The sequence below is a fragment of the Bactrocera oleae genome, chromosome 5, assembly GCF_042242935.1.
Source record: "Bactrocera oleae isolate idBacOlea1 chromosome 5, idBacOlea1, whole genome shotgun sequence".
NCBI classification, from domain to species: domain Eukaryota; kingdom Metazoa; phylum Arthropoda; class Insecta; order Diptera; family Tephritidae; genus Bactrocera; species Bactrocera oleae.
Window position 1 is genome coordinate 59,444,982 of NC_091539.1, and position 23,113 is coordinate 59,468,094.

At 31.1% G+C, this 23,113-nt stretch overlaps 1 protein-coding gene and 1 non-coding gene across 3 annotated transcripts in view; one reads left to right on the forward strand and one right to left on the reverse strand.

Moving 5' to 3' along the window:
• LOC106625865 (TWiK family of potassium channels protein 7) overlaps window positions 1-22,027 on the forward strand; it is a 37,259-nt gene extending 15,232 nt beyond the window's left edge. Inside the window, exons 2-9 of one of the 2 annotated variants that reach the window (XM_036376070.2) lie at window positions 14,074-14,235; window positions 15,959-16,082; window positions 16,471-16,620; window positions 17,662-17,853; window positions 17,945-18,060; window positions 18,266-18,358; window positions 21,117-21,283; window positions 21,390-22,027. In XM_036376070.2, coding sequence (XP_036231963.1) covers window positions 14,074-14,235; window positions 15,959-16,082; window positions 16,471-16,620; window positions 17,662-17,853; window positions 17,945-18,060; window positions 18,266-18,358; window positions 21,117-21,272 — 993 coding nt within the window. In that variant the 3' untranslated portion in view covers window positions 21,273-21,283; window positions 21,390-22,027. Of the gene's footprint in view, window positions 1-14,073; window positions 14,236-15,958; window positions 16,083-16,470; window positions 16,621-17,661; window positions 17,854-17,944; window positions 18,061-18,265; window positions 18,359-21,116 lie in introns of both variants that reach the window. The other variant, XM_036376066.2, reaches the window with a different exon arrangement.
• TRNAG-UCC (transfer RNA glycine (anticodon UCC)) lies at window positions 15,010-15,081 on the reverse strand. Its single transcript has one exon. It is a non-coding gene; the product is annotated as a tRNA-Gly (tRNA).
• Window positions 22,028-23,113: the final 1,086 nt, after the last annotated feature.

A 23,113-nucleotide genomic window follows, 5' to 3' on the forward strand; every position in this document is an offset into this window, starting at 1 on the left:
GAATTTTTCATTCCTTAAAATTCCATTTATGAAGACAAATTTTAAAAAATTTGTAGTAATTACTAATACACATTCTAAATATCAACTTTGTAATAAGTCACAGCGAAACTTATATACATTCATATATCTACATATTATAACAACTGAACAACAAAATTTTAAAAATGTGTCAATCCCGAACAAAAAATCTACTGATGTGAATTTCTTTTACATGTATACTACACTTAAATAATTTTAGGTCCCTTAACATTACAATGTACTTACATACTTTAATGAAAAAAATTCTGCATTATATAAATAAAACGAAAATTCGGAATCCTGAAAATTAATACAGAAATAATATTTGAAAATATTTTTTTTTTGTAAATTTGAAGTTTTATGAATACTTGAACATTAATTAGTTTCGGGATCCCGAAAATTAATACCGAAATTGTATTTGAAAAAAATGTTGTATACTAAGTTGACTATTGCTTTAATAATTTATAATTCAAACTTTAAATTTTATTATTAATAGAACACAAATAAATTGCAGAATCCCGAAAACTATTATTATTCAATACACTATTTTAGCAGCTTTTTAATTCAAAAATTTATTTTATTTTTAAAGAATTTCGCAATCATTAAATAATTTTGGCATTCCTAAAAGCAGAAACGTAGTTTAAAATATTCATATCATCCTTATTTTGAATCTTTAATTTGAAATTTTTATATTATTGTAAATACCATAAATTTACGGGATCGGAAATTATATATGACATTTCCACATGGCTGATAGTATCTATAAGACAGAATTATATTAATTAAAATTTTTTCATATATTTCTGTTTAAAAAGCTTCAAAATCAATCGTTAGTTTACTCCCAATAATATGCGGGATCTCGAACTTTAATCCCGAAAATGTTTTCATATTTTACATCTGTTTTCTAATTCCTTTTAATATGTCGGAGTAAAAGTAAATTCGAAACAAATTTATCATTAACTTTCAATACAATATAATACCGAAACCTTTTTCATACATTTTGCATGCCTTTCCTGATTCCCTCTTTAATACGACGTAGTAAAAGTAAATTTAATTCATTATTAACTCTCAATAATATTTAGAATTCCAAACTGTGATACCAAAACATTTGTGCATATTCTGCATCTGATTCGCGCTTTAATCGAATGTACTAAAAGTAAACTCGAAACCAATTCATCATTCGTATGCAAGAATTATCAGTCCATAAAAGTGCTACCAAAATGTCAAAATTGACATTTACTAACTCATTACGGAAGTCATAGTGAACTTAAAGTTTGCAAAATATTCCAAATGCAAGTTAAATAGGATTTGCGGCTTGTAAAATTACCAACCGTAAACTTGGCATGGCCTATCAAGCAAGAATAAAGCAGGCTTAACTAAAATGTCACTCATACGCTATGACAGCCAATGCTAGCAAGCAACAGTCGTTATTCTTAGGGATTTTTATTGTTTTTCATACAAATACATACATACATAAATATAGTATTTATGTATATTTAGCCAACGTCCTCTCGAATTGCTTACAGATTGGAAAGGCATAACCATTGACAGTAGAGTACTCGTATATACTCGTATAGTAAAATGATTGTTATTCTGAAGCTCAACACATATCTTAACGGTAATATTGCAGTTTAGGCCTTTCTTTCGAAACAAAAAATAATAGCCAACAACATAAAGTTATTAAATACCTTGGATTATGTCGAAGTTTCGCTATTTGGTGAGAACAATTAATTGAATCTACTTTTAGGAAGTGCAAAAAATCACCACTGATGTGGTTTTCTAACTACAAGCAATGCTAAGGCAATAAAATTGAGCACAATAAAAATCGCATAATAAAAACAAAAACAAGCAAAAATGGCAATTAAAGATTAAGAAAACGCCACAAGTCTTCATTTTGGAGATTAAGTTGGCAAACGTCGAGGAGGGTGCGTAACGGTTAAGGCGTGGCCGTGCGTGGCACTTAACCGTGGCATATGTTAACTTTACTCACGCACTTGGTACCTATAAAATGAGTCTACACGCTTTATTATATGCTATCTGTCATGATATCTGACGCTTAATAGTTTCATGTATATATGTGTGTATATGTGATTGCTTGCTTTAGTAAACGCTATCTGCCTTGGCCTTAGCCTTTCTTTCCTTAAAGACAAAACCCGTAAAATTGAAAGGGAGTATTAATTAATTTGTTAATAAATAACATTTGACGTTACGCAGTGCAAATGAGGTTATTTGGGAGAAACCCCAGTGAAGGCTCATCTGATAGCAATGCCCCTTAAAGAGCACAATCATTGAGAAGTAGAAAGCCGATAACACTTTATGAGATACGTGTGGATCACTCTTGGCGTTTCAAACTCCTGCTTACATTTTGGTTTGATATTCTTAATTAACTGTATTAGTTCTCATAACATTTACTTAACCTCGTTGATTTAATTACCTTAAAGCCTTTGTCACTGCAGAGCACTTTCATGTTTTTGTGACGAAATTTAATTGAGTTCGTGTAAGTTTGAATGCAGCAATTTTAATTATTACACAAACATGAGTAAACAGTGCAAGTTGATATGATCTCGTGCAACGATTCTACTGCTGAAACGTGTTGGATATAAATAACGTATTAAAAATTATGAATTATAAGAAAATTAAGCTAGGTAACTCTAAATAACGAAATAAGCGGCACGACACATGAAATATTAAATACAAACTATGAATCATATGGCCATTTAATTAATAAAAATTGTCTTAGCCAATAATCTATGCCGAATTTCGTGAAGATATCTCCCCAACAAAAAAGTTTTCGGTACAAGAACTTGATTTCAATCGATCTGTTTGTATGGCAGCTATATGCCAATATCGGCGATTCCTACAAATTAGAAGCTCCTTGGGTAGAAAATAATGTGTGCAAAAATACAGATTGATATCTCAAAAACTGAGGGACTAAGTCGCAAATTTAATATGCTCTGTTCGGGATCAGGGTTGCAAATAATACATTAAAAAATAATTAACTTAACATTTTAATAACTTTTTTTTTTGTTGTAATCCCAAATACGGTATTAAAAAATAATAATTAAAAATTTAATGCCAACTAGCGGATTGAAAACTAAACAAAATTTTTAAATAATTAAGAATTAAAAAAAAATTGTTTTGGAAATAAAATTTTTGCGTTCATTCAAATCAAAAAATAATATTTTAAATTTTCAACTTTTAATTGCAAACCTCTTGGATTAAAAAGTGAAAATTTCATTTTTGCCCCACATCGAAATTAAATAATTCAAATCTAATTTTTAATCTTAACATAGAATTTTTGTATTAAAAAATTTGCAACCCTGTTCAGGATATAATTATGTGTTTAACACGATAAGTGCCTTAGGTTTTGCAAAGTAAAATCCACTTTTGTAGACACTTATAAACTAGATGCATATGTGAAAGACGTGAAAGATATATTTACATAATATATAAAAAAAGTTATAATATTAACACTTCGACAGAAGTTTTGCTAAAGAGTTGAAAAATTTTGGCAAAATTCATACGCATAATAAATTGAAAGTGACATTGCTATGGCAATATGTTTAACGGTAGTCACGTCACCAGCAAACAGGTTTTTTCACTTATGGAATTTCTTTTTCTGCTTGTCATCATGCCAAAAACGGTCCATGCGAGAGGGTTCAAAGCACTTTCAACTTCTAAATTTCTACACTTCTTTTAGCATCATAAATTTGGTCGAGGTCAAGGTCAACGAAGAACCTCAAATTTGTGAAAGTATAAATAAGTAAGCCAATATTAAAGCCAGTGGCAGACAGAAAGCTGCTTAAATAGCTGATGTCGACGCTAAAACAAGAACGAAATGTCGGTTATTGTGGCGAGCGTTGCCAAGTAATACAGCAGGCGGTTGATTCAGTTTAAAATACAACAATACAAAAAGTGTATTTACATTAACTTTGTGACCTATAATTCATATATGCTTGTATGTTTCTGTAATGCATAATTCAGCAGTGTGTTATAGTCTTCGCCACTTGAATTACAAAGCGACAATAAAAGAACATAAAAAATCAATTGTTAATTGGCGCCTGGCAGACGCTTGAGCGCATTTTATTGGTGTTGTCTTAATAGTTTGAGGTTGTATATAAGGGGCTGTTACTTATTGCTAAAATGAAGCTAGACCAAATTTTTCGGAAAAACTAAGAAAATTTATGTTTAGTTACAAAAAAGAGAGTTGAAATTGAATTTTTTTATTTTGTTGAGAAAACTAGTTAGAACATCTCAATTTGAAGCAACAGTTAGACTCCGTTCTCCAAATATGCTGAACAATAAAATTATATGAATTATTCTAAAAATATATTATACATATGTGTCTGCTAGGCGTATACGTAACAACTAACATATTAATATTTCTGCTGTTCGGCTTTGATTCGTGAAAAGATTCTAGTGACCACCTTCGGTATGCGTTTTGGATATATATATATGTCACTAAGGCTAAAAATTTAAAAAAAAAAATGTTTTTAATTAAAATTTTTATTTATCGCTTCAAATTTTCCCGTTTATATGTCGCATGTCGCATTACAACACACGTTTTTCGCGAAACAACTTTTTTCAATGCTGTCGTCACAATATCTCAAGTTCGATTCACTTTAAATTTGGCAAGAATGCTCTTTAAATATTTCTCTATCGTATGAATCTACAGATAATTTCTATACATAAATAAATTGTATTAGTCATAGCCTCTGACTAAAACCCATCTCACAAAAAAAGTAATATTCTGCTGGTGGTTTGATAAGACACAAAGTAAGTAATATTTGAGTTTTAAAACTAACTTTTCAGATCAAACGAGTCACCACACTTAATTGAAATATGGACAACAATTTTATTCAAAATTTGAACTAAAGTTATATATATGAAACACAAGTCTTGGACAAACTTTTTTTATAGATTTATTTTCCCAAACATTTTGTCTAACATATTCTATTAGACTTTAACCAATGCGACAAATTTATAAATAAATTAAAAACTGTACAATTTTCGGTCAGTAAACATACGCAATGAACCAAGCTGTAATATTTGAAATGAAATCCTATTTCCCGCTTACTAACAAATCGAAATCTTCTTTGCAAATTCCCACATGTAACCAAAAGTAACCCAAACACATTTCTGGAAGCGCTTATTTCCTTGCAAACGAAATCCAACACCACTTTTACATATACACTTAAGTGACTTTGAAGTTATGCCAAAACCAATTTTCAAATTCAGTCCGAGATCCACACGACACCAGCGCCACAAAACAAATTGCATGCAAGAGAGATGTGTGTAAATTGAAGTGCAACTCCAGCAAAGCAAGTTGAAAACAAAACAAAATGATATTAAATAAAATAAAAATTGACAGAGTGTAAAAACGTGCAATGTAATCTGCTTGCAGTGAAGCAATCGCTTCGCACTTCCTCAAGCTGTCAGCTGTTGGGATATACTTGAGTTGCTGCAGCTGACGGAGCTTAAGTCGAGTGGATGCTTTGCAGGAGAAGAAGAAAAAGAAGAAAAAAGCGGAAACAGCAGCTGAAGCAGCTTTGTAAGTGTCAAAGGGCTATTAGGAAACAGGTTTAACAGTACTCATGTGTGCTTTTTATTGTAAAATATGCATTCAAAGTTTAGTGTCATAGAAGAAATTTCCAGTGGGGATTCTTAGAATTCATTTGCTGCTGCATTTCTTTATATACTCATATATATTTATTGTTGCATTGTTATGTATCATTTACAACATATTTTCTATGCATTCACTTCGAAATGTATTACATTTAAACATTGAAGTGAACACCCTTTGTAGTTGCATGCATATTTGCACACCCTATATTGGCGCATATTATTTGCATTTATTACACGAATATTCGACAATTTATTCGAGATATTTTATTGGATTTTTCGTGTAGCTTGTAGAAGCGATTTGTAAGTCGCAAATATAGTCGTTAGTTTTGAATGTTTTTCAAGGTTTTTTTCTTTGTGGACGGGCGAGTCTCAATGTGAACGGAAATTGAAAAGCATTAAATGGTTGATTGAAAATTTTATAACTTAAGGTAGTATCAGTCGCTTACGAACCGAAATTTATACAGAATATTGAAGTAGCTTTGAAGTCCTTGAAAGGTCACCTGATGTTGCTTAGTCAATTATCGAAAAACTTATTCATAAAATTTAGTCGCGATGTGAAGAATACATAAAGAAGATTTAAGATTCACAAGCATGAAGAGTAGTTTTGTCTACAAAAAAAATTTATATCCAACAAAACTACCAAAAAAAAGAGCAGTTTTGTGAAAGTCATAGCATATGTTGCTTTAACGCTTGTTATGAAGAGCTTTGTGAAATGAATCGATTTAACTCATATTTATATGAAGAGATTTAAACATTTTGAAATACGAAGAGTGTCGATTTTACTTATCTTGAAATACGGAAGGAATCTTGAAATAAATTTCAAATACAAAGAGAACCAATTTAATTCATTCTTATTCGAAGATAGTCGATATGACAAATCTTTAAATATGAGGAGAGTCTAGCTTACTAATCTCGAAACACGAAGAGAATCATTTCTAGCTATATTAAAATATGAAGAGAGGCAATTTCACTTATCTTGAAATATTATTAGAGTCGAAATTTGTTAGTTTCGAGATCGCAAATGTTATATAAGCCCATGATTCGCCATATCTGTTAAGGTTGAAACTCGTAAAGCCCTTGCGATATCGTGCTCGTGTATCTTTTTATACCAATTGGTTCCAAATTAAAACGTGAACTTTTTTTAATATCAAGTAATCTTACTAAATCTACATAATATGGAAAATATTCAAAAATCGAGGATACTTTCATATGCCTCCACATGGAACTTGATGCCATTTCCCCTCTACCTAAAAATTTGTGAAAACAGTTTCTTTCCAGTAGCCTGTATTCGAATACCTTTCCATATACGAAAGATAATCTTCCAGCTGCCCAGCTGTATTGAAAACTTTAATTCCTTCTGCGGTGTTTAAATTTTAATACTGGTTTAGTTGCTGGCTTTTAATATAATAAAAAACATATATCGGCGAGCAATCCTTCAGTACTAGGCTAGGCTCATCAAAGTACTAGGCTAGTACCGAAATAATTCTGTGAATGCACCAAAAAACCTGCATTTTGATTATTCTGTGCAGCTTTTCTAAATTCCACAGCTGTCAATAAAATATTTCGATAGCCCTCTGCCTTCCTGTCACTTTTTATGTTCAACAAAGTTAAGTAACTTGCGTAATTTCGGTTTCTTAACAAAGCTTGTGGGTAGAAATTAAAAAAGGTCTGATTTACTTCAATCAACCAACCCACACACATTTACTTAACATAAAATTGTATATAATTTTTCTTTCAAATGCTACATTGACAATGCATCAAAGCAATGAATCCTGTTCTTCTTGAGTAAAAATCTTCAGAAGTAAAAGTGAGTTCATTACTCTCTCCCCTTTTGAAAATTATTACAATTTTTCTTTGCTTGTGCCAATAATGTAAATGAGTGAGTGCTGAAAATTGTTCATGATTCATTCGTACCTAACCTCACATCTGCATATATTTTCACGTTTTCATTGAAAAGCAATGCGAAACATTCTCTTTTCACTCTTTTCAGGCAACTCAATCAACAATTTTCGAACAAAAGGTGCGAACAATTTTTTATTATAAACATTGGGGTATTTGTAAAAAGTTACGCAAAAAAAGAACTACTTAACTTCGGTTGCACCAAAGCTGGAATACCCTGAACAAATAACGAAGTTTCCATACAAGAACTTGATTCCGATCGTTCAGCTTTGTGATATAGTAATTTGACCTGAACAATTTCTCTGAAGATTACATTGTTGCCTTGGACAATAATCCATGCCAAATTTCGTGAAGATATCTTGTCAAAAGAAAAAGTTTTTCATACAAGAACTTGATTTTGATTGTTCATTTAGTATAGCAGCTATATGCTGTAATGGTCCGATATTGTTGATTCCGATAAATGAACAATTTCTGAGAGAGAAAAGGAACATTTCAGAACGATGTCTCAAAAACTGACTAACTAGTTCGCGTATATATACTTGTACTTTTGCTTTCGGGTGTTACAAACATCGTAACAAACTTAATATACCCTGTTCAGGGTATAAAAACATAATAAAAATAAAATATTGAATATTTTTGTATTTTCCTTGTTTCGCTAACGAATTCACGGGTAATTCGGATTTTCTCATAAAACATCAATTATTTTAATTATGCCGATGCTCAATATTTTTGCTATAAATAAATATATTATCTAATAGAGAGCAACAAACTGAGAGTAAACAATGGCCAATATTATTCAATAGTGATGTATTAAATGAGCATTTCATTTGCTGTAAACAATTGCAAATCATTAGCAACATTTTAAAGCGAAATACAACGCACTCTCACAATAAATAAAAATTGTAAGAAGTAACGGCATAACTTATCGCAAATCAATCAGAACTGCTGATTAGTTTATTTATTTTACATCACTTGAGATACATACTTCCAAATATAGGTGTGATAGCAATAAAGAATTGATTTATTAATGAATTTTTGTTTATTTACATTTTAGCTTCGAAAATTGAAACCGATTACAGTGAATACATTTTTTAAGCAATTGTAGCGATTTTTCTTGTAAATAATTTAAATTCGCAGAATAAATTTGTGAGTTCATTGTTAATGAGTACTTTTTGCGTTTAATTAATAAAATTTTTATTTCTTATTAAATGGAATAAATCACTGCATAATGAAGTTGCTTTTGAAATACATACATAATTCTCTAACAGGTGGCCACTTTTGACAGAAACTATTTTCAACCGTCGCTACTTGAAACCTCTTAACGGACACACATAGTGAAATTTAAAAAAAAAATCAATTTTTTCACATTTTAATAGCTTGTACCTTTAAAAATAATACTAAAAAAATCGATTACTCGAATATTTTTCGAGTTACAGCCACACAAAGGTAGTCGCCCAGTTCAATCTGCTACAACAGTTTATTTTTAACCGCGTTTTTTTAGAAACAGCATTTTTCAAATGTGCTGCAGTGATAACTCGAAGACAAATGATTTGATAATATTGAAATTTTTTGAGCCTATTTTGCCTCTTCTGTAAATAATACTACATGACCTATCGGTTTTTTTTCTAATCCAAAATCGATCAGAATCAATCGACCAGATCACTTTGGCAGACCAAAATTGACCAAAATTTGGGGTAAATTTCAATTTTTTTAAAACGTTGCCTTTTTGTAAATTTTGATTTTGTTTTTCTTTTGTTATCGGTTTTGTTGACGAATTATTGCACTAAAGTTGAAAAATAGGTGGCAACTTTGTTCTTAAAATATTTTCTGATCTAAGCTTTTGTAAACTGATTAAGTTTGATATCCATATTGCAATGTTACATTTGCGTAATCAATTTTATTGAAGTTAAATTTTAAGCAAATGGCCACTCTTAGAAAATTAAATCAGCTACATGGTCCTTTACACAACTTTAGTTTGATAACTATACGGTCACAATATATTTACGTTATCAATTTTACTGAACTAAAATTTTAAAACAGTTCTTTCATTTTCAGCTTCTTTAAAGGAAAATGTCGTTTATCTCACCAAGTGTTGACAACTCTCCTCAAACAAAATTCCAATTGGTTCTGCCTTTACTTACGCATCGCTCTGTATACTGAGTGCGAGCTGCGTTCCGGGTTTTGATTTACAGTTTGAGCTGATAAGACTCTGAACTCATTTGAAGTGAACGTGAAAACTCTGTTGCACGCACTGATTCTTTATTAAAGTTGCCACAAACATTTTTAATTGCAATTTCTACAATTTTTTTACAAATATTGTAATTAAGCTGAAATTAATTGTATTTAAAATTGCCAACTATGTATAAAAAAATTAGATTATTTAGCTTTAAGTTTGCAGATGAACTTAGAAAGTAGGAGCAGCTCGATCTAACAGGTTATAAAGCCGTAAGTGGCAGATATTTAGTTAAATGTATTTTCCGCATACTACACACATTGCTATTGAATTTAATTTTTTTATACATTATCTTAATGGTTCGAATACTTTAAAACACATCTTAAAGACTTAAAGTTTTGTGTATTTCGATGAAAAGAGTGCGGGAAAACCAAAAACTGTGAAAGAAATTAAAAAAACCAAATACGTAGAAAATGCTTCTCGCATATTAATTCTAATAAGTTCACCCATACTTTTATACATATTTATATATTACTACATCCACCTAAGAACATGTATGCTTCTTACCGGGGTCATTACAAGACGCACGTGGTTTCATTTTCCACTAGGATATTTTTATGGCATACCTACAAAGCAGTATACACATTTATATGCTTATGGTTGATCTTATGTGGTGCTAAGCGTTAACGTGACTTTATTATTGATTTCTCTGCTTCACTAACTGTCCTCACGTGATTAGAAATATGAAAACATCAAGCTGCTCAGTAAGTACGTGAAAACTATCGACAACAAATTCTAAACCATATGATATAGAGTACATACCAATACATATCAAGAAATTATATAATCGGATTAAAATTGAACGGCACTGCTCAATATAAATAAAACTATTTTTCTAGATTGGTACAATCTTTTTTTTGTCGGTTCGTGTGAAAATTGATCTCCGTATATCGATTAGTGCATGTTTGGCAGCAGTTTGTTTACGACGCGAAAGGTTTGTCTGGCAATTTTTACCATAGAAAATTAAATTGAACAATGGGTTTGCTAGAAATTTGGTGTTTCTAATGAAATCGCGGCTACGGAATCGTTAATAATGTTGAAGTAATGTTTTGGGGAGTCTACTTTATCACGAAGCATTCATTGAAAGTCGATGTAAGGTATGACATCGAAACTGTTCAGCAATATATTTAATGGCGTTCCAAAATTCAGTCGAAACCAAAAAACAAAAGAACAATTAAATTAATAAATGAAGGGAAACCTTCACAAGCTTAGTCATAGTTGTAGTAGTATATATTAAAATAAATTAAATTAATTTAAGAGTTAATTTAGAGTAAAATAAATCTTATTTTGCTCAGTAGTTCCTTTATCTTCACAGTGGCAAATATCAATTACGTGGGTCAGTATAACTCAAGCCTGTCCCCCTAAGTCGACTTAAGCTACTTTAACGTATAAACCCAGCTTTTGAATGCGATTTTTACACAAAAGAAGAAATTTTTACTTTTCCATAAATAATTTTTAGAATATTTTACACTTTTGTTTATATCCAAAATTTTAGACTATCTCTAAATGAAATAAGATTAATGAATTGAATATTATAAATTACTATGCGCATAATTTCTGCTGCTTACCCATATAATACTCGTTAAACACATTGCGCACACACTTTCCCAATAATTAAGACAAATGTTGCCAGGCAAACGCAGTCATCACCAAAACAATTAGATTCGATGACGTTGTTGGCGAATTTTTATATATCCGTTCTCACTATCATTAGATATCGTAAACATTACTATAAATATGCTATAAATTTTCTAGATGAGATAATTATAAAATTTTTGTTATACCTCGATTAATTAATAATTTCAGCAAAATTTTGCACCCCAAATGCAAAAGAGATGAAATTTAATTTAATTTTAGAAATAATTTTCTTGAATTGCAGTATGGAAAAGAGGTGTTGACGCAGCATATTGGGTGTCATTTCAGTTTTATTTGGTACTCTACTAAATTTATGCCTTTCGCACTTTCATTGAAGTTCTGACTAGCCCTTATTGCAGCCTAGTGCCTAAATATTTTCACCTTCTGTGAGGTCTATTGGTTCAGTGATACAACGCAAGCTGACAATAGAGATCCGACTCATTGCCATTCCGATTATCGTTGATTGATCGTTATTTTTTCGATATTGTTTATAGCCGCTTTTACTTTAAAAGTTTTAGATTTATATTTTTCAATTCTATTTTCAAATACATTAATCCTATACCATACCAGTAGCTCCTATATATTACTATGCTTATTTAAATATTATCAACATACATATGTTTCGATAATTAGTAGTCGATATATATATAGAGACAAATATGTATATTCTCATTTCCATAGAAAACATTCTCTTTGATATCAAATGAATTTTAAAAAAATCAAATGGGATATTTTCGATAAATTTCGATTATTTTCGAACTCTAAGCATTAACATAACACGTATTCGAAGAACATTCATTGGAACTAACAAGTAGAATTCAGCAGTCGTCGTTGGTCTGGAGTCCTAAATAATTGAAATGAAGTGCTCATACTCAATTTTAGACCAAATTAATTTCCAGTACAATAATTATAGTACTTTTTGATAAAAAAAAAAATTAAGTACATATTGCTGGTAATAAGAAAGTCTTAGAAAAACATTTTAAAATTTTAAATTATTACTATTTAAATAACCGTTGCGATTTTCTATAACTGTTATAGGTAGTCAGAATTTTCAAAAATTCGATTTTTTGAATGTTTTTTTTTTATTTTAATCTTTTAAACTTCAAATACATATTTCTCAAAACTATGTTTTTTAAACTGGTGATCACTGTAGTTTGAAAACCGCTCGATAGATTTCAATGAAATTTATACAGCTGTTCTTTTTTTGAAAACATGAAAAACTCGTGTTTCATCGAAAGGTTTTTGTTTTTTAATTTCGTTTTTTTATAAAATGTGATGGTCAGCGCAAGGTGCTTCGTTTGGAGCTAGATCAACATAAGCAGCTATTACTTTTAAAGTTATACATTTTTTTTTTTCAAATTTCTGTCAACTCAAGGCAAAAAATTTCAAATTGTCATTTTTCATGTCTCTGCCTTCACCTAACTCCATTAATTTAAAATTCAATTTGTATAAAAAACCACTCTTCTCAGTCCAAAAATCTTTCTTTCTTTTTTTTTTTTTTGAAAATATGTTCATTTTGTTTTTTAAGATATTAATTTTACTTCCTTTACCTTTTCTAAATTAAAAAGTAAGAATTTTCTGCTTCAGTATCGATCATTATAATTTTTTAATCAATACATTTTGTGCATAATTTTATCGATAATTTTACAATTCTTAAAGAGTCATAGAAAGCCATTGAAATTTTTGGCTCTAAGACATTGGTCGCTCTTATGAAATTTTTGACTAAGATTTCTCTAGAACTAATTCCAATTTCTAAAAACAGAGTTCAAACTTATTTAGGTATCAATTCTAGTAATCATTCACACATTGCCATCTACAGTTGTACCCTTTTTTTCGTATTTGATTAGTAGGCAGAGAATACGGGAATTGTCTGATCAAAAAGGTTTTATTTAGTAATAAATTTCCATACTAAAAATAACCCAAAAAACATTTCAATTTTTTAAAAAATGTTCATATGTTATAAAATATGTGTTTATGACTAAATTTAGTCTACTTATGTGAATAAAAGCGAAAAGTGTAAACAAATGCATTGTCCTAATTATTTATTTAATGCCGTCTCAGACTAACTGCACTCGCATAAAACATCAGTAAAGACTTTTTAAATACAAAATTACCTCAAACCGCAAAACGAACACTAACCCATAAACGAAAATAGCAAATATACGCACACATGCTTTCACTTGCGGGCTAGTCGAAACTACACATACTGTTTCATAAGTTCATAAAAATTCAATTTGATGCAAAAAGCAGAAGCATGACGGCGCAAATCAGCTCTGTTTTCCTAAATGATCAAGTAATCCATCAAATTCGCGGCAAGCCATTCAAATGCACAATAGACTTTTTCGCGTTCCCGCCCACCTCGCGCTGCAGAGCAAATAGCTGTCTACTTTGCTTAAACGAGCTGTCCACGAGTAGTGCGAGATAAACAACAGACCCAGCGAGAGATTATGCAAATATGCAACACAGAAGAATTCTTCATGATTTGCAGTAGATTTTTTGTCTTCTATTTTTTTTTTTTTTGGAAATTTTTCTTTGTGGTCCACAACGGTAAATAAAATGCTGAAAATAGCTCACGAAACTATAGTCTATTATAAATATACCTATTTATAAGTTTTTCTTTAAATAATTTACTCATAATTGTTGTTCTGTTTTTATCGTTACAGGTCTTCCGTCAACTAGAACGTCCTGCGGAATTGGAACGTTTACAGTATTTAAAGGGTGTTGTAAAGACACATCGCGAAAAATTCATTACGACCATATTAAATAATACAGACGTGTTAAATTTTAACGAGCTAGTAGCAAAGGAATTAGCAAAATATGAGGTGGTAAGTACAGCCAGAAGAACAACAACGGTCCAGAAAATCGGTTTCTACTGAGAGTATGAACATATTTCTATAAAATATATATAATAATAATAAAAAATAATAATAAAAAAATTGTGAGAAAATCTTGGTCAATGTGGTCTTCGTTCAATTATAAGCGTTTCTAACTGACTAATTGTAATTGAAAGAAGATAGTTGTAAATTAATTCAAAACCTTGTAAAGGATATTTGAACACCTGTCTAAAATTTCATTAAGATCGGTTGAGTAGTTCGTGAGAAATCCTGTCAACCAACTTTGAAAACACAGTTTCGAGAGAAACGCGTTTAAAGTTTTAAGTGACTATAAACATATATGTACGTAGCTGACCTCGAGCACGCAACTTTTCAAAACTGTATCTCCAAAGCTATTACTGGTATCAACTTGAGAATTTAGAACAATATTCTAGATATGTTATAGAATTAAATAAGATAATAAATTTTTTTATTTGTTTTTTGAAGCCGTAAAACCCATATAACCCCTTAATCATTTATTGATGCTTCCCATTCTAAGTCGTCGGTCAAAACTAAACATAGTGTTAAGTGTGGGCTGAGTTTTTTAGAAAAAGGTAAATTGTCCATTAACCATTTAACCCCATTAACTTAAATTGACTTAAACAACTTTAACATATTGGAATTTTTTTCTGAATTTAAATTGATATTTTCATATTTATTTATTACTATTTTATTTTTTATTTTTAACTTGTATACCGAAACAAAAATCTTCAAAAAAAAGTCTTGTGCGTTGGCCGGGAATCGAACCCGGATCAACTGCTTGGAAGGCAACTATGCTGACCATTACACCACCAACGCCACATATTACAGTTACCAGCAATCACTTCAAATGCCTTCCATACAAGTCACACTTTGATTTACGCTCTTTTAGTTTAATCCAAGCTAAAAACAAAAGTTTTTGCGCTACCTGACGTTCTATGTGATAATTTGCTGAGTTTTATATTTGTTTGAGATAAGAAAGCTATGAGCTCTTTATGGCACATGAGCTCCTAATCTTCGACAAAGTACGGAAATATTTAATTTATGCTTAGTGTGTTCTCAAGTGAGTATTTAACTCAGGTATTTCAGAATTTTTATACCCCGAACATACTGGGTTTGCCAAGAAGTTTGTAATATCCAGGAGGAAATGTTGTAGACCCTAGATCAGAGTGATGAGCTGAGTCGTTTCCCCTCCGTGCGTCTATCCGTACGTTTTATATGCGCACTTATATCTCCTCCCCGAGCTGTTCATTTATCGGAACCACTGATATCGGAATACCATATAACTGCCATACAAACTGAACGATCAGAATCAAGTTATTGTATGGAAAACTTTTTATTTGACGAGATATCTTCAGAAAATTCGACATGGACTATCGTCGAAGTTAAAATCAAGAAAATATAGCTGCCATAGAAACTGAACGATAAAAATCAAAATAAAGATATTACGATAAAAGAATATAATTTATTCAGCAGAAATAAGGCAACTCTAAGCAAATCCCCTCTCAATAATTTCTCAGTATTTATATATGAAACCACAAGCAATAAATTTATGTAAATTCGCCCAAACAAGACAAAGCCATTACTAAAACGCCTATCATGTCAACTAAAATTTTCCTAGCAACCCACTCATACGACCATATCTAAACCCTTATGTGTAAATATTAATAACAACATCTCATTATTGCACACACAGGCCGTGCAGGAAGCCGCCGAGGGTGGTCTACTCATTGAGGCCGATAAAGACTTTCCAGAGCCCTATGAGCGCTGGAGCATTTTACAAGCTGTGTTCTTCTCATCGACTGTGTTAACGACAATAGGTAAGTGCCAAGGCAACCCTGTAAAACACACACACACACATACTCATATATAAATGCTCAGAGCAACAGTTCCCACTGTGTCTAGAAGCTTCGAAAACAAAAGCAATTTGAAATATTATTTTTGCATAAAGATGTTCGTCAGAAATATAAACAAAAGCACAAGTGAATAATAAACAGGCAAACAAATATAACACATGCACATTATAATCATCTGCACTTCGGGTGAAAAAAGGAATAAATCATGCTGCGAACAAGAAAAACTTTCACTTTTAGCCCTTTCGGCATTCCAAGCTTCCTTTTTATGCAAATACATATGTGTGTGTTATTGCTGTTGTTTTCATCCTTTAGGCGCACAAAATATTTATTTACATTTTATCGTTATTTTTAGGTTATGGCAACATAGTGCCCGTAACGACGGGCGGACGTGCTTTCTGCATCTGCTTCGCCCTGATCGGCATTCCATTTACGCTCACCGTCATCGCAGATTGGGGTCGGCTCTTTGCGACGGCCGTCTCAGTGTTGGGCAAATATATGCCAAGTAAGTAGTATGACAGTAGACTTCGAAAAAGTGTACATTACTCTACAGGTATAATACAGCTGTTGTCCAAAGAATAAGTACAGACAAATGATATTATTGCTTAGATCAACAATAATAATATTGTTTCTATCCTCGAGGGAAGACTTTTATATATTATATTACAAGTATATTTATATATGGTTTTTCTACATTTATTGATTTAATACCATATTGCGGAATGGGTTTTTTCACAATTAACTTTCACTGATTTCTTACTGAAAATATACAACTACTTCAAGAAATCCCACACCCCTTGGTGAACTAAAGAGTCATATCGATAAACTTTCGATCGAGCATTATGTCAAATCTCATATCCCATTAAACGCCTATCTCATTCGTCGGTATTATTAACGTTTTACAATAATTGGAAGAATATTCAGAAGTTTGAAGTTACCTTGCTTTTTTATACTCTTGTTTTGACAGAAATGCACACCAAAGTTCGACCTTGCCTACCGATAAACCTGCACTACGAAAAAAATATAGTAGGCTAGCTTAGATTAAGTTGAGAGGTTAATCAAAAATGGAACCCACTCAGAATAAATAAATACTCTTAAGTATTGTTTGAAAAGACTCTCAAAAATCGATAAAACGCTTTGAGGCTGATATTAGATTTCTACCCTTACTTTAATTTTACTTTTAAACTTTTTCTCCTGCGGTCTACACTAACCCAGAAGAGTCTCGTAGTCGCACAGGTCGTAAGATTACTTCTGGATACATGATCAGTGTTGTCGTTAAGTATTTAATATTTCAGAGGCCTGAGTTTTTCTGGCTCATTTATCAGTGTCACAATATGGATCTTCCGTGACCAGCGCAACACTTAAAGGTTTCCAAGAGTCTCGCCTTACTTTCCTTATATGCATTATTTTAATAGCAAGTGTACTTATTACTTTGGCTATAAGTGTAGTCAAATATAAATGCGCATCGCTTAGGGCATTACATATGAGCACAACCTTTGTATATTCTTCTTTTATCTGTATTACATTTATTACATCGTTTTCACAGAATTTCCGAACTTTACGAATTTCATTGGCAAAACATGGTTTTACGCCGTTTTGGCCGTTTGCTTCCTGGGCGTCTACTTGGCTGCGGGCGCTTGGTTGCTGCTGCTGTGGGAAGATGACTGGACATTCTTTGACGGATTCTATTTTTGCTTCATCACAATGACAACCATCGGTTTTGGCGATCTGGTGCCGAGTATGTGCAGCTTCGTTGTGTTTATTCTGTTCACTCTTCGTCTTCTTACTAACCCTATTTATTTAATTTTAATTTTTTTTTTTTATCTTAGAAAAACCGAATTATATGCTGCTCTGCACTTTATACATTCTCATCGGTCTGGCGCTAACTTCCACCATTATCGAGCTGGTGCGTCGGCAATATGCCACCAGTTGGGCGAAGCTGCAAGTGAGTGTTGCATGCTGCGTAACGGTTATTATTAGCTGCATGGCAATAAATTCTCGAAGCGTTTGCGCTAAATCAATTATGAAACTTTTGTATCACTTTTCTTCTATATTCGCTTTTGTTATTGTTTACGCGTATGCGCTTTTTTTCCAATTCGTTTTTCATCTGCTTTTTTGTTTTTCTTTTTTTACTTTTTTATTGTTGCTAGGAACTTTCCGGTCCGATGGCGGAGACTTTGCGGCGCCTAGGCGAAACTGCTGGCTATGGTTTGGACTACATGGCCTTGCAGAAAGTATTAACGGTATGTATGTTTGTATGTGTAGTCGCACATAGTGAAAGTTAGCGGCGAGTTTTAATTGTGTAGATAGTTTAATGACTTTTGTTCGAAATACAAAAACTATTGTGAATAGTTTTGGTTAGTTTTTAATATGAATCATACGATAAAGAAATAATTATCAATACAATAATATATGTAGTATGTAGATATGTAAATATGTAAATAGAATACTATAAAAAGATTATTATAACTCAAACTTAGCCAATTGTGGAGGATTAGTGTCATATTACCGCTTGTAAAGCTTCATACTTATTCTTTGTTTATGAGTCTTATATTCAAAAACCGACTACTTTCAACTGTCAAAACCGTAACCAAAACTAATTTACTACCTTTAAAAGAGTTCAGATGAATTCCCAAACTGACCGTGTCATCTTATGCAATCTTCATTGCTGCTTGCTCTAAGTCCCACCTCTAATAAGAACTTTTTGCTGAATAAATGATTCCCGATACCGCATATGTTATAACTCATAAAAATTTTTCTCTTTTAATATGGTCAACAGAGAATATTTTACACGGCTTGGTCATGAAATCTCACGCAAAGGCAAGCCAGTTCTTTACTGTCTTAACTCACATAGAAACTGTGTACTTAGATTTGTTAATTAAATACTTTAGACTTAAAACTAGAAAATTCACAAAGTCGTGACATTAAATTGTGAGTTAAGGCAGGTAGAGTTACTCATTAGAGCTTACTTATGGCCTTAACTTCTTCGGCACGAAATATACATAAATCATTATTATATTTCATGAGAACCCACTTTTTCTTCAGATGTGTTTCCTCAACGACGCCTTGGTCTTTTCTTTATCGTACGCCGAATTTAAAAGCTAATATTCTTATACAGCCAAATTTCACGAATTCATAGTTTATGCTCTAGTCATAGAGTAATGCGTTTTCAAATACTATCCAGATGAACTATCCGGTAACCCCTTAACAGATTTTTGGTGCAACTCAGACCTTTCATCGATATATAAAAATTCATTTCGTCTTCAGCAATTTTTGTTATCACCAAGAAAGAAACTGTTCTCCACACTGCTTATAGGCTATAAAACCTAACCTTACTTGACCTCTACATGGGTTCATCAGTGTTAAACGACATTAGAGTTGTTAAGCATAGTATATATACTAGGTAAAATTATTTCTATAATATACTGGAATAAGGTGTTCGCTAGCGGACTAGTTAAACTAAAACTTAACTGACTTTCAGTGAGTTCACGGTTAAAATATGATCACAAAAACGTCTGAATTTACCTAAATAAATTTTTCTATTTCGGTCGACCTTCGGCAGACATTTTTATAACATTGTGTATGTGTTTTTGACATAAATCTTGAACAGTCTTTGGGAGAGTCAAATTTTTTTTTTACAGTATCCACAGATAGCTCTGAAAATAAATGAATATTTTGAGATTTCGGAACTAAAACAAACAAAGTTTATATTATTTGAGCACAATTTTTACTTGAAACTTTAAAATATACATAGTTAAAAATTATAATTATACAATAATGTCGATTTTTTTACATAAATAAATATAATTTTTTATTAAGGCCTGTAATAATATTTTTTTATTTTAAAATATTTCCCCATATAAATGTCGTTGTCTAATTTTTCTACTAACCAAATATTTTGAAATCTATTTTTAATTATTTTTTAAATACTAAAGCGTTCTGTAGATGATGTAAAGTTAAAGAAATTACTACCCGTAAGCTTTTCAGCATATTTTACTTTTTAAAAACTGTACATATATTATTTAGAATTATGTTAGGCAGTGCAAAATGATTGGGATAGATTATTATTTAAAATTGATATTAAAAAAAAAAAATTTTTTTAAATCTGGACGTATATTGCCTTGAAATGCATTATTTTTAACAACATATGAGTATAAAATATATATAAATTTTCCCAAAATATAATAAAATCGAATTGAATAATGCGAGGTGTGCTCGAAAAGAAATGCGATTTTTTCTAAACACCAGCTGTTTCGGAAATGGTTTCATCTCGAAATCGTTCGACAAAAGCTTTTAAATTAAATTGGTCTTTGTCTTAGTCTGAACTTTCACCAGAATATGTGAATATAGTGAAAAGCTTTTAATGAAAATGAAAGCTCTCCTAAATGTTTGAGCATAATACGTATGCATTTAAAATGTGTTCAAAAATGTTTATCCCGAACAGTTTTTACTGTATACGCGCTATACTAAATGCAAGTATTTTAAAAAAGAATTTTATGGCTTTTCCGAAGCTCAGAACTTATTTATAACTTTTACATAAATTAATACATAATTTTTTTATTTGATCACTTTTTAGCACTAAGCTTTGAAATGTTTAAGACAAGTAACATTTATAAAAAAAGTATATGTCTATACAAACGAAATATATTAAAAAAACGTATCAAAATATTTAGTGATTTGAAAGCAGCTGCTTGCTGGTGCTTTAAGTTTGAAATATACATTTTGCTTTATAAAAACGCGCATGCTTATAATTAAGTAAAATTTAATTATAAATATATGAATACATACTCCTATGTACTATCTCGTATTACATACGCTTAATTTATAATCACAGCTTTCATAAAAAGCTCAGTTCACTGAACTTTAGAGCTTGCTATTCTTAAGCTTTTACTGCAAACTATGTATACCAACAAGACTTAGCAACATATTTATTATGTACTTCATACATCTAGCTATATTAAATTTAAATATTTGTATTACTTTCACATCGCCAACAAAAAGGTTTCAATGCCCAAATGGAATACTGGCACGAAGAAGGACAATGCCGACATCGCCGCGCTGGAAGCCATCACCAATGCGCTGCTCAAAGAAGTCAAAGAGGCACAAGAGAACAAACCAAAAGTTTTAAAAATCGTCATTTACGAAACATCGGTCTAAGCTAAGCAACGGTACTTATTAATATTACAAAATAATTAAGTTTAAGTTATAAAAAATATAATAGCAAATACATGGAATATAGAAAAATAGTATATTTATTATATAATTTCACTTTAGTTCAAGTTAATATTACGAAGCGCACAAATTTTACAAGCCGCAGTGAAAGAAAAACTCGCCAATAAACGTTTAAGTAGCACGAATACACAAAACAATAATTTCCAAGCATACTTTTAGGCCGTCGACAGCAAAGTAGTTAGCTGCGTTTTAGCTGTATGAAATATAATATTTCTTTGTTGGTGCGAGCAACAAACATGTTGGATGCGTGTTCGATTTGTTTATACACAACAACAACAAAAGCATGGAAATCGTTGTAAGCATATCTAAGTCTAGCTTAGTAGAGTAAGGCTTCCATAAATTTAAATGTAAGTAGTTTTAACTAAGTGTGGTTGTAGTTGTAATTGTATTGGATAGTTATTGTAACGATATTTTCGGTTTTTAGTATATACTTGATTTTATATGTTATTACTTAATTGTAATTTTTTAAATTTAAAACAAAAAAAGTGCGACTTGGCGCGTTAAAAAAATCACTCATACGCCATGGTGAGCAGCAGGCGCGCTCACAAGGACGTCACGGCAGTTAAGCAACAGTAAATAAGTAGCAATCGTAATATTTATTTAGCTTAAGTAGAAGCATATTGTATTGATTTACTTATAATGTTTGTTACTTTTAATAAAAAAGACTTAAATATAAATGTTTGTGGTATTAATTTTTTGTATACAAAGAAGTAGCAACAAATTGTTTTGCGTTTAATACACTAGCAATAGTAAAAATACTTGCTTTCGAATAAAATATAAAGAAATTCGTTTGAAATGAACTTGGATTGAAGGTAAGGTTTTCCAACTTTTACGTTTTTCAAAAATGTGTGAGATGATGGTGGTCCTTAAATTTTCAGAAAACCATCAGTATGAATATTTTCATGCCAATTACTTTAATTATATTTGTTTTGACACTTGGTAAGATTTATCAGATTCAGAAATAATTATTTAGCTTAACAATTTTTAATTTGAAGAGATTTCCAGGAAAAATTTCTTCGAAAAATTGTTATTGTGTTATTTCACCATTTCAAAAACACAAATCTTATAACAGTTTTAATCGAGGCTTCAGAATCGATGAGAGATTCCATAAATGTAAAATGCAGTCAAATATTTATGTTATACTCAGAATAGTTTAAAACTCCTCATATGACACATGGCATAGAGGCCACTAACCACATGAAATAAAATTAAGATCAAGCAATTTTTGAAAGTATTTACTAGCAAAAAATTTACAATTAAGCGAAAAGTTGCTCCTGCTGCTTATTGTGAAATATATTGTAACATTTTTCTAATAGCGGAAGAAGTCACTGAGGCATCAAACAACCATATTTTTTAGATAATCATTTCGAGGTGCGTTTAAAGTTCGATCACAGTTATTTTCGAATATAAAAATGTATAAATTTTAACAATAAATATGTGCATACATATATTAAAACAAAAACAAAAACGTTATTCTCAGCTGCACCGAGCTATAACACTCTTCACAGGTGCATTTTAATTAGCATGAAAAGATCTTTATCGTGAATGTGATTGATCAGTTTGTATGACAGCTATATGCTATAGTGCTGCGATCTGAACTATTTGATCAGATATTATGGCGTTGTCTTAGACAATAGTCTATGCAAAATTTCGTGAAGATATCTTGTTAAATAAGAAAGTTTTCCATACAAGGACTTGAGTTTGATCGGTCAATTTGTATGGCAGCTATATGGAATATTAGTTCGATATCGGCCGTTCCGACAAAT